The sequence below is a fragment of the Monopterus albus genome, unplaced genomic scaffold (assembly GCF_001952655.1).
Source record: "Monopterus albus unplaced genomic scaffold, M_albus_1.0 scaffold209.1, whole genome shotgun sequence".
NCBI classification, from domain to species: Eukaryota; Metazoa; Chordata; class Actinopteri; order Synbranchiformes; family Synbranchidae; genus Monopterus; species Monopterus albus.
The window spans coordinates 122,139-134,697 of record NW_018128089.1 but is presented as its reverse complement, the minus strand read 5'-3'; the positions used below and the strand labels follow the sequence as shown (position 1 = coordinate 134,697).

Below are 12,559 nucleotides of genomic sequence, written 5' to 3'. Positions count from 1 at the left end.
CTCTGCTGGTGCGGAATTCCTCCAGCTTCCTGTGCTTACTGTCACTGTAGTATCTGGACATACACATACAATCAGCATGACTGAGCAATAATGCAAAGATGACATTTATGCAACAAAACATGTTCAGGTCTCCAGGTATGTTTGACTTTATGATGCAAGACCAGAGATTTTAACCATCTTTCCTGTATTTTGGTTGAGGCCAATAAAGAGAATAGGTACAAAAACATAATTTAACAATGATCTTTCACACTTCAGTAAATGAAACCTTATTTATAACCTTAAAAAGATGCCAACCTAAATAATTTATCCTAATCAATTTAGATTAGTGACATGGGGCTAGACAATATGAAGTAAAATGGATGAGAAGTATAGCTGTCTCAGGTGATTCAGACATATTTTATAGGAACGGTATTGACTAAAATAAAACCACTGATGTACAGATGCTTTTTACTTTTCCTCTACTGTTGTAGTTTTAAACCTGGCGGTCTCTACTACTCTCTTTCACCTCTCTGGAATGCCTCTCCCTTTCCTGGGTAGAGCAGGGGCAGATGCAAAATTTGTTTCAAATTTTCTTTTCCATTACTTTCCATCAAATTCAGAATCCAATAAAAAAAATTGTGATCACATTTAGCATTAAAAACTGACTGTAGCCCTACAGCGCCAGGTGTTCAACTTGGATTTTGTTAATGCCCATGTTTATATTTTTCAGTGGAAATTCTTCAGTGCCAATACAACTTTTCTACAACCCCAAGTAAGAAAAAAAAGAATTGATGGTAGTGATGTGTAAATCATCTGTGTCCTGTTTTACATTGAAAACAATGCAGCAGCACATTATTTGACGTGATACCTCAATTTTATTCTTTGGTCAAAATAAACACTCACTTCAATTCTGTCACCTGCAACATATTTCAATAAAAGGTGGGTCGGCTGCATTTCAGGGCCACTAATGAGGTAAAACAATGGAAATGATGATTCCATTTGAAACAGGTGATGTCAACGAATGACTGCATCATGATGTGGTACAAAAGTGGCATCCAGGAAAGGCCGAGCCCTTTACGAGCAAAGACGGCCTGAGGACCACCAGTTTGCCAACATGTGTGTGTGAGAAAATTATTGAAATGTTAAAAAACAATGTTCCTCAAAGAAAGATAGGAAGGATTTGGATATGTCACCCTCTATGGTTCGGAGCATCATTACAGAAGACATGCCACAAGCTGGATGGCCTAATGTGGCACATTCTGAAACACAAATTACATCAATGCAGACCCAGGACTGTTGTGCACCTTAAGACCTGTTTGTAGGAAGAATGGGACAAAGTGACACCTGACACACTTAATCACTTGGTGTCCTTAGTCCCTCAATGTCTTAAGTGAACAGGAACGGCAAAATCACACAGTGGTGAACTGAACCTTCTTTTTAAAAAGATATTTGTCAAGTGTTAAAAGATTTACATCTTCAGTAATGTGTATTAAAAGACCAATACATTGCTGGTTTGGTTCTTTTCATGGGATTGATTTGACAACAAGAACATATAACACCTTCATCCTTTAAATTCAGTGGTTTTAACAATCTTGAATTTGGCAGGCTGATATCAGAGGGTATGCGACAGTAACAATGTTATTTCCATTTCTCACCTGTCCTGTCTGTCTCTGTCCTTGCTGTCTGTTCGGTAGTTTTCTCTGTCTCGGTGGTCTTTACCATTGCTGAAGGAGGAGTATGCTCTTTTCCTGGACTCTCCTCCACTCCTCCTGTATGATTCTGAGCTGTCTCTCTCCTTGGTGCTGCTGCTCTCATGGTATCGACCTGAGGCCTGATGCCTTTCTGAGCTGTAGCTGTCCCTGCTGCTCTCATCCTGGTGAGAGTTGTCCTTCAGCCTTTCAATATCTGGAGGATCAAGACCAGAAATAAATATGTAAACAGTTATAACTTTATAACAATTTATTCTCCATGTGTAACAAAGGGAAGCCAACTGTACCTGCGTGTTTATAGCTGTGGGTGTTTATACTTCTAGCGTTCTGCTCCATTGCCTGGAAAAACTATCATCATTATGATTTCCTAATATTAGCACAGAAAGGATACTGTAATCAATATCGGTTTAGAGCATTCACATACCTGGGCATTCTCTTGTCTCTTCTTGACTGCATGCTTATACAATTTATGTAATTTCCTGGCATCAAACTCAGTGAATTTGGAAACAAATATCCACAGGTTTCTGTAAACAACAAACATCACTAACTTCCGTATATCTGCAACATGTGAAAAAAAAAAGGCAATCTTTAGAGGCTATATGCCATCAGAACCACGTGTCAGAGGTTTGGATAGCTTCGAAATCCCTCTCCCCCAAATCTTTCCAATGTTGGATTTGTGAAGGGCTGTGTCTGACCGTTTCTGTAAGTTTCCCAAAACTGACCATTCAAGATTTTCACAGTTTTAGCTCTGCAAAGATAAAAAATGTACACTGGAGCCCCTTTTACACTGCTCGTTCAAGGCGGGATTATTGCATCAATTTGCTGCCACACCATCAGTGCTGACCTTCCTTTATTCTGCCACGAGAAACTGTAAAATTGGCTCTACCTTTCCGCCTCTGTGTAGAAGTGGACAGGCAGCCTGGGGGATTGTGGGCAGAGGAGTGTAATGTTTTGACGAATTGTTATTTCTGTGACCCACAGCCAGGGGATTTCAATTTTAATGTTTAAACACAATCCATGATCATAGTTAACATGTTGTAACTGTCTTTTGCCTGGTTTTCCCCAAAAAGACTGTTAGTCAACTTCAGCTCATTCAGAATGCTGCTGCCAGAGTTTTAACAAGAACCAAGAGAACTGAACATTGACTACCAGTTACCTACAGAAGTGATTTTAAAGTGCTACTGCTAGTTTCTAAATCACTCAGTGGTCTGGGGTCAAAATACATTTCTGATCTCCTTGAAGCATCCAAACCCAGCAGGGCTCTCAGATCCTTAGGGCGCAGTGAGCTGGTAGGACCTCAGATAAGAACCAAACAGGGTGAAGCTGTTTTTAGCTACTATGCTGCACACAGATGGTCCCAACCTCCTTAGGACCTTAAATGTGCCCCAACTCTAGCCACCTTCAAGTCTAAACTGAAAATTCTAATATTTTCCTAAGCTTTCATTTGATTAGATTCTATTCTGACCTGTAACTGTGAGCTTTTATTGTGTCAATTCATTCGTCTTCATTTATGCACCTTATCTTAATGTTTTATCTTTTTGTCCTTACAGATTTTCAGCTTTAATGTTTATTGTTCTTAATGCCGTTACTCTTTTTCTGTGTCTATGTCAAGCACTTGGAATCGCCTCTGTGTGTGAAATATGTTATATAATAAAGATGCCTTGCCTTCTTCCTGGAGAAGAAAATGTGTTTAAACAATGTGTCCTTTCACTTTGCTGGCCCCACCTTGGACCGTTCAGAAAACACACTGTATTAATCACAGCTTTACTAGTATAACCCAGCACTTGTACTCCAAGCACACTGACCCAGAATAAACCTTTGCTGATATGTGGAATGCACAGAATACATTGGTTGAATGGGACAGAATACACCAGACAGTGCATACTAACTTTCGCCACTGTTTGATGAGGTCGGGATTCGAATACCCCTTCAGGCACTCTGTGATGTGGTCTCCAATCTTTATGAGGCACTGTCTTGTATGTTCAAGCTGCTCACGCTCCGACAGCCCTTTCTCTGGTCTGTCCAGCTGCTTCAGGGCTGCTTTCACGGGCCGCATCCTCTCTTTACACTGCAATATTCAAACAAGAGTAAAATTCCAGCAACTCCAATCCACACGTTGGCATCTTAGCCATAAGTTTATTTTAATACTGCTACCATTCCATTAATTAGTGACAATTTCAGCCAAAATTATACCATAAATATACATTAGAGTACAACAAATAATTAAAAACAGGCTATGCTTTGCCATTAGCTGAACATTTAATTACATACAGTCACAAGAAAAGATCATGACTTTTTGTTAGAGATATTGTGTTTGTTGATATGTGACCTTTGTACAGATCAGATCGCACTTCAGGACCAATTTATGCAGAACACCAGGACATTGCGAACAGCGCCATTACTTTATTTTGCGACTATAATGTCTATCTGAAGATTTGATCATCAGTCGAACATACCACACTGAAGGTCTTCTGGTCTAGTTCCTCAGATTCATCAGACACTGGCATGTTTTCTCCACTTGCCGTTATATGGACAGGCATGTCCGAGGCTTTCTTTGTTCGTTCACGTACCTCGGTCTTTAATTCAATATAAAGGGATAAAAAGGATATGACAATTAATTCTTAAACACTCTGTCCTTTAACAGATATTCTACTTAACTGACAGCCTAAAAGAATATATCCCATACAACTTTTTTCACCTTTTCCTTGCTCTCCTCTTGTTTATGTACTACCTCCAAGGGCTTTGTTTCTTTTTTCTCTTTAAGCTCCTTTGTCTCTTTAATGTCCCAACTTTCTTCCTTCTTCTCCTTTTTGCTTTCTTTTTTGATCTCTTTTTCTCTGACCAGCTCCTCGTTGTCTGATGAAGAAACCTCCTCTTTCTCAGGTTTCTCATCTTCCTCATCCTCCTCCTCCTCCTCTTCCTCATCCTCCTCCTCCTCCTCCTCCGGTCAGAGACCCTCCCCAGCCTCTCTGCTCTGCCCCGTCTGTTTGGTGGCTTAACTGGTGCCCTCTCCTTGAAAAGGTTAAAGCAACACATTAAATCCAAATTAAAGATAAGCATTAACTTTATGCTACAGCAAGCAGAACAGCACTACCATGATGTAAATGTACCTTTTCCTCCACAGTTTTATCCTCATCGTCTGACATCTTGTCTGATGTTGGATCTGAGGACGGGCTCTTCATCAGCTCATCTGTCTTTGTTGGCTTGAAAGTTTTGCTTTTTTTACTTCTTGGTTTCCTCTTACGTGAACTGGCCTACAGACATACAAAGAGGCACAGCAGATTCTGGTAGACACACATTTTAATCCATCCACATCAGTTATGAAAACTGCTCATCTAGTTAGTGATGCAGCGAAACATTGGCATGTAGGGTCACTCTAAGACTTACTGTTCCTGCTTGCTTCTGAGCTTCTTTTTTGGCCAGGTCTTTGCTCAGTAACTTGATGAGGTAGTCTGCTCTGGTCTGTAGCTGTTTGGCCTGTGGCTTCTTGTCAGGGTCATCTGGCAGGAGCTGATCAACAGTGGACACGGTACACACTGAACATGAGATCAGTGGATCGGAAATTATGTTCTGGTGTTTGTGTGTCACCTCTGCTCTGTAGCTGTGTTTGACTGAGGGCGGGGCTCAGCTCCGCACACAGAGGACAGCAGCACAGGAGAGTGACTCAGTGAAGTGAAATACTACTCAACGCCTATTCTTGTTAAGTCTCTGTGAATAAAAACTCAGTAAAAGTAATTTATCAAAACACTTGTTAAACTAGATTAAAATTACAAAGAAGAAATAATTTGAGCTTTGCGATCTATTTTATTTCATAAAAGGACTGCTACTGACTGCTGCATTGCTTGTTTTGTACAAATTAGTCAATCAGTGACGACAATTCATGCCAATTTTTTCCACATGTTTAGGTCGTGGCTACTTTCATTTTAATAAAAGGAAAGCAAAAAGAAATGAAAAAGCTGATTTATTATTTAATGAATGGCATTTTTTCCATCTTACTGTTTGGGGATGCACAACAGTATAGCAGGCTTCTGAAGTGTCTGACCATACAGGCACTGTCCCAGATAAATAATTATAATTTGTTACACTGGGTTTCATATATCTAGTCAAATTACCTACTGCATGTTCCACTTCTGCAGCACAATTCCACTCTCAAGAATTATTACATGTTGATTTCATAAATAAATCTTAAAAATAAATCTGAATACAATGCTCTCCAACATTCGTACAAACTGTGGGCTACTCGTTTGTAAAATTATTCACCAATTAATCCTCCGAAGCCCAATCACAAAATGAAAACAGACAAGTCTTACTAAAATAGCCAAAATCATACCTTGTGTTGCAGCAGGTATCTAAAATGATCAGCCACTGAGAGGGACAGCGGGTAAAAAACAAACTCGACTCCCAACTATTTTTGGGCATTTATTGAAGAAACAAACCATCAAGCCAGTCATAATGTGGAACATGGGCTAACTGGACAAAAATCCCCACAACATCATGGCCAACAGAAATAAGCGCTCCCATCTCTTCTTCCTCTTGCACCAAACTGCCAAACAACCAGTGCACAGGTAATATTAATCTGTCCTCTACAGCTATGCCCCATTAGTGACTGCATGACAAGCATACAACCCAAATACCTTCTTGGCTCCTACACGTTGCAAGGCCTAGTTTTGCGGACTTATTGAAGTCAAATCAAACTGTCGGCTACCAAACCAAATCATCACTGTGCACAGCGCTGCTTTTCATATCACTATCTCCACATCATGTGTATTCCATACACCTGCCTCAGCTGTGTGCAACGCAACGTGATATGATTTTTCGGTTGTCTCTGTATTCACAGTGCTAATGTCTCAATTACTTTTATTGTGAATGCAAATCCTCTAGTTTCCTATCAAAAAACGTGATCACCAAACTTGTTTACATGGTCTCATACTGTCATTAGCTAGCACCACTTTTCAAATAACACTGTGGTAGTGGAGCATCATCAGGACCAAATTTTAAATAATCATCGTCATACTCCATGTTCTGCTCGCTCCAGACCAATCATGGTGAGCATTACATTTTTTCATGCTGGCCCTTTCCACCACAACAGGTGGATTTAATGTTATGGCTGGTTGGTGTATAAAATGCAACAAGCGAAACTATGATATAAAGGTGTATGCAAGAACATTAATGACACATGCAAGTTAATGGGGATGGTGCAGAGTACATAGGCTAAGAGTAAAGATGTTGAAGAATGTTTAGGCATACTCAGATTTACTTTTAACTGTCAGCAGGAGCAGTCATGTTCGTATTGGCTCTTTACAATAGCATGGCATCTTTCACAAACATAAATTTTAAGTAATACAGTGTTTTCGTTAACATTGAAGACTTCTGTGTAAAAGCTCTAATCTTGAACAAATAATTTTGTTTAATAATGCACTGCGCAGGAACATTGCAAAACAATTGTTTAAATTAATCCATTTTTAATTATGTGGAAAATAGATTTCTGTAAGTTTTTTATACATCCGATTAATCGTAGAAATAATCAACAGATCAATAGATTAAAATAATTGTTAGTTGCAACCTTATTGCACCTAATAAGACAAATATATAGCACATGAATCCTTGAGAATCAAATAAAGAGATTAGAAATGTGTTGCGCCTGAACTCACCTTGTGTGTGAGATTAAGGTCCGGGTCCATCTTGATCATCTCCCAGCTGCCATAACCGTACTCATAGATTCCTATAAGGAGGCTGGAGTCATCCTCCTTCCCCCACTCAATGTCAAAGTGTGCTGCCTTTGAGTGACATGGAATCATATACCTATTCAAATACACACAATTAAGATCTAGAAATCCAAAACTGATCATGTCATATTTAGCAACAGAGGTGCATGATGTCCTGCCTAACAGAAACCATGTAACGTAGCAGAAGCTTTACTTCTTTCCCCAGGGTCAGCAGAAATGGCTTTGTGAAGTGGAGCCAGCTCCTCCTCGTGGGAGATAACAAGCTTAGCATTCACTTGGACTCCAGAGATCCTGAATGTAGGGCCTTTCACCTTCCCTCTTCTGCCTCCTGATGATCAAACAAGTAGAAAAAAATAGCAGTTTAATTATATTTAATTTAATTTAATTATGTTCCAAGGGTTGGGTGCAGTATGTAGGCTGTCCCAGTTGGAGCACAGTATGTAAATTAAGTTCCCACTGCAATAGACCTGCTGAGCCAGAGGCCAGAGCTGCCTACTACTTTACAATATACTGAAATTGAAATCAATTTGTCACACTGAATTTTTCAAGAGCTTCTTGAATTAAATGCTGAATCTGGTCCTGGTTTTAAAAATATTAGGTCTATCAGCTCATATGAATAAAACAAGAGGGAGCTGAACAACGCACCCCATGACAACAAGAGGTTTGTCTTCTAATTGAATTTGAAAGAACTGTAAAGGTGCTATAATTGAAAACTGGCAGCTTAAAAAACATCATCCTATGTTTCATAACAGTTTGCAAACACCAGTATTTCTAATTATGAACTCATGGAAAAGATCTGTTTGGTTACCTGAGGTCTTCTCTGGTCCACAGGGGTTTTCCCGTAGTGTTCTCATACAGCCGTTGTGAACAGTCTCTGCCAAGCGTTTCAGGTCATGCTCAGACTTATCCACAAGTTCAGCATCACGAGCAATAGCATCCAACCTGAGTGAAGCAGACATGTTAAGCAGATTGTATGGCATGTTTTAGTTACTAAAATAAGTAAATGTGATGCATTTTACCTTTCCAGTGGTCCTCCAAATTTTTTGTAACTCTTGACAAACCTGCAAGATGTTGACAGGAGTGTGAGGAGGAGTAAATAAACTGTCACACTGAGAAATTACTTATTAATATGGTCACCTTCGTATCTCAGCATCAGTGAAACCCTTGATATTTTCTCGTGGAATGGTTCGAGGCCGTCCTCGTTTCTTTGGCCTCTTTCGGTCTGAGGGCGAGTCGCTGTCAGACCCTGAGTATCGCCTGTTCCTGCTTTGCCGGCCCTCACTAGAGTTAAAGCTTATCTATTAACACAACCCCCCCCCAAAAAAAATTTAAGGTTCAATAAGAACATAGCACACAATTCCTCTGAATAGCATCTTATGTTGAACAATTTTTCTAAAAACCTAAATTACAAATCCTACTTAAATTTGACATGATTGTGTGTGTACCTGTTTGGCACAATTTCTCATGCGTGGCAGCATGTAGATTTCCTCCAGCTCCTTTTGTCTCTCTTCCTCCTCCATCCTCCTCCTCTGCTCCTCAGGAATAATGTCATCCCAACTCCGCTGACTTCGCTCAGAGTCTATATCTATTTCTTCATCTTCCATCATGGAGAAGTTGGCTACCTGCACAGTCGGTACCACAAACAACTGTGAAACTTGCTGAAAAACACAACAGAGCATATCGACTCTATATAAAAATTTGTTTAAAAAATGTTTTGACCTTAAACTGAGACAGCAGTTCTTCTCCCACTGTGGAGGGTCCAGGGTCATTCTCCCTGGTCTCAGCTCTTTTGAGAATCTCATCAATGTCCATTTCCTACAGAGCAGAAGAGGATGTTAACACGCTACTACAATACATTTCAGAGAATTTTTGACATTTTTGCAGATTTATTAAAAAAGAAAAACTGAAATATCACATGGTCATAAGTATTCAGACCCTTTGCTCAGTATTTAGTAGAAGCACCCTTTTGAGCTAATACAGCCATGAGTCTTTTTGGGAATGATGCAACAAGTTTTTCACACCTGCATTTGGGGATCCTCTGCCATTCCTCCTTGCAGATCCTCTCCAGTTCTGTCAGGTTGGATGGTAAATGTTGGTGGACAGCCATTTTCAGGTCTCTCCAGAGATGCTCAATTGGGTTTAAGTCAGGGCTCTGGCTGGGCCATTCAAGAACAGTCACGGAGTTGTTGTGAAGCCACTCCTTCGTTATTTTAGCTGTGTGCTTAGGGTCATTGTCTTGTTTGAAGGTGAACCTTCGGCCCAGTCTGAGGTCCTGAGCACTCTGGAGAAGGTTTTCGTCCAGGATATCCCTGTACTTGGCCGCATTCATCCTTCCCTCGATTGCAACCAGTCGTCCTGTCCCTGCAGCTGAAAAACACCCCCATAGCATGATGCTGCCACCACCATGCTTCACTGTTGGGACTGTATTGGACAGGTGATGAGCAGTGCCTGGTTTTCTCCACACATACCGCTTAGAATTAAGGCCAAAAAGTTCTATCTTGGTCTCATCAGACCAGAGAATCTTATTTCTCACCATCTTGGAGTCCTTCAGGTGTTTTTTAGCAAACTCCATGCAGGCTTTCATGTGTCTTGCACTGAGGAGAGGCTTCCGTCGGGGCACTCTGCCCTAAAGCCCCGACTGGTGGAGGGCTGCAGTGATGGTTGACTTTTTACAACTTTCTCCCATCTCCCGACTGCATCTCTGGAGCTCAGCCACAGTCATCTTTGGGTTCTTCTGTACCTCTCTCACCAAGGCTCTTCTCCCTCGATAGCTCAGTTTGGCCGGACGGCCAGCTCTAGGAAGGGTTCTGGTCGTCCCAAACGTCTTCCATTTAAGGATTATGGAGGCCACTGTGCTCTTTGGAACCTTAAGTGCAGCAGAAATTTTTTTGTAACCTTGGCCAGACCTGTGCCTTGCCACAATTCTGTCTCTGAGCTCTTCAGGCAGTTCCTTTGACCTCATGATTCTCATTTGCTCTGACATGCACTGTGAGCTGTAGGGTCTTATGTAGACAGGTGTGTGGCTTTCCTAATCACATCCAATCAGTATAATCAAACACAGTTGGACTCAAATGAAGGTGTAGAACCATCTCAGGGATGATCAGAAGAAATGGACAGCACCTAAGTTAAATATATGAGTGTCACAGCAAAGGGTCTGAATACTTTAGGACCATGTGATATTTTAGTTTTTCTTTTTTAATAAATCTGCAAAAATGTCAAAAATTCTGTGTTTTTCTGTCAATATGGGGTGCTGTGTGTACATTAATGAGGAAAAAAATGAACTTAAATGATTATGATAGCATATGGCTGCAATATAACAAAGAGTGAAAAATTTAAGGGGGTCTGAATACTTTCCGTACCCACTGTATACAATTCAGTATCTATAGTACAGACTTTAAATATTTGAATAGTTACACATTTTTTGATCTTTAGGCCTTGTGCTTCAACAAATTCAGTAACTGGTACTTACACTGAAGTGCCAAGGCTCATCTTTAATCTGGGTGGGTTTACATCAATAATGCATCTTATTACAGAGACTAGAACATATCACTGGGATTAAAACCACTTGTGGTGAGGTAAGGAAGAGTTTGTCCTGAGCATGCAAAGGTATAGGCTATTGAGGAATATGATCCACTGACTAACTAAAAAGGAGCTTATGTGGGTTTTTTGGCACTAGTAAGCCATTACTGTGGCTTCTGTAAAGTTTTGCTACCATGAAAGGGAAAGCTAAACATGTTTTGTCTCCAGAGTGCCAGAAGGCATTTTAAAAAGTTTAAGCTCTAACTGGTAACACACTCACTTTTGCAATGTAGTCATGTTATAGGTGGAAACATTCAGGGTCTAAGTGAAGTGTAAAAGAAGTGACAATGCTTAAGACCTACTCTCAAGTACATCGGGACACATCAGCACCGTTTTAATGCCAACTTGAAAAATCCTGAACTATTCTTTTCAAGTGCTTCCAGAATTCAGTTGCTGAGGATGCAGGAAATTAAAGAGTAGAATGGGTTAGGCAGTAAGGTTATGCGTTTTCATGGAATGTCTGGATATGTACATATATTAATTTTTGAATTTTGTAAGTCTATAGTTAACTTGCTGGTTTAACTGGAATCTAGGTGGGGTGGGGATACTGGTGCTGAACACATTGTGCTACAAGTAGTAACTGGGAGCACCTGGTCAGTGCTCAAGAGCCTGTATAAGTCCTCCTCCCCGTGGCTTACTGTGCCTGTCTTCACACCCTGCTAAAAATGTTTAACTTTCTGGTTTTGTTCTGCAAACACCACAAGAACCCTTCACATTTTCATGAATTCATTTCTTTACACTTCTGACACTGCTTCCACATCACATTCCTGTTCTCTATCATTTAATTAAAAAAAAAACATTTGCTTAATATTTTTAATTTGGCAGTGTGTCTCCTTTTTACAGTGGCCTGTGAGCTCAGCCTAACATAGTCAATGATCAAGACTTCCTGACAATTAAAAGATGCCAAATCCTAATAACGACCCTCAAAAAAGACCAAGATGCAGTTAGCAAAACGAAATTGAGAGAGTTCTGGAACAAAGTTCAGTGGACTGATAAAACAAAAATCTACCTACCTATCGGTCAGAATGATGAAAAGAAAAACAGCTATTGATCCAAAGCATACCACCTATTCCTGTCAAGTATACATGGTGGTTCTGTTATGGTTTGGAGATGTATGGCTACAATTGGAACAGGCACAATGGCATTTATTGATGATTTCAATGCTGACAGAAACATCATGGATGCAGGAGCACTTTGTGCTCTCAGATTCAGCCAAATACAAAATTAACTGGACACAATTTCATCATTCAGGAGGGCATCAACCCTAAACACATGGCCAAAGCAACCAAAGAGCTTTTTAGGGAGAAGAGGTGGAATATATTTGATTGGTTAAGTCAGTCATGTGATCTCAATCCAATTAGGCAAACATTCCAGACTAGACTAAAGGAAATGAGACCCCAAAACAAACAAGAGCAAGGTGGCTGCAGTGAAGACCTGGGAAAGCATCACCAGAGATGTTACAAAGGGTCTGGTAATATCTGTAGGTTAAAAAATTTCAGGCAGTCATTGACTGCAAAGAATTTTCTACAAAATATTAAATATGTGTATTGGTCATGTTACTTCTGC

At 40.2% G+C, this 12,559-nt stretch overlaps 1 protein-coding gene across 1 annotated transcript in view; it reads right to left on the bottom strand.

Annotated features, from left to right (window-relative positions):
• The window catches only part of chd1 (chromodomain helicase DNA binding protein 1), a 38,033-nt gene that overhangs the window by 918 nt on the left and 24,556 nt on the right, over positions 1 to 12,559 (bottom strand). The window contains exons 21-35 of the mRNA XM_020618664.1: positions 9,134 to 9,229; positions 8,860 to 9,036; positions 8,552 to 8,712; positions 8,434 to 8,475; positions 8,223 to 8,356; positions 7,592 to 7,742; positions 7,340 to 7,490; positions 5,076 to 5,198; positions 4,799 to 4,942; positions 4,145 to 4,264; positions 3,578 to 3,756; positions 2,113 to 2,212; positions 1,976 to 2,036; positions 1,635 to 1,884; positions 7 to 53 (exon numbers count right to left, since the gene is read on the bottom strand). Of these exons, the coding sequence (XP_020474320.1) occupies positions 7 to 53; positions 1,635 to 1,884; positions 1,976 to 2,036; positions 2,113 to 2,212; positions 3,578 to 3,756; positions 4,145 to 4,264; positions 4,799 to 4,942; positions 5,076 to 5,198; positions 7,340 to 7,490; positions 7,592 to 7,742; positions 8,223 to 8,356; positions 8,434 to 8,475; positions 8,552 to 8,712; positions 8,860 to 9,036; positions 9,134 to 9,229 (1,936 nt within the window). The remainder of the gene's footprint in view (positions 1 to 6; positions 54 to 1,634; positions 1,885 to 1,975; positions 2,037 to 2,112; positions 2,213 to 3,577; positions 3,757 to 4,144; positions 4,265 to 4,798; positions 4,943 to 5,075; positions 5,199 to 7,339; positions 7,491 to 7,591; positions 7,743 to 8,222; positions 8,357 to 8,433; positions 8,476 to 8,551; positions 8,713 to 8,859; positions 9,037 to 9,133; positions 9,230 to 12,559) is intronic.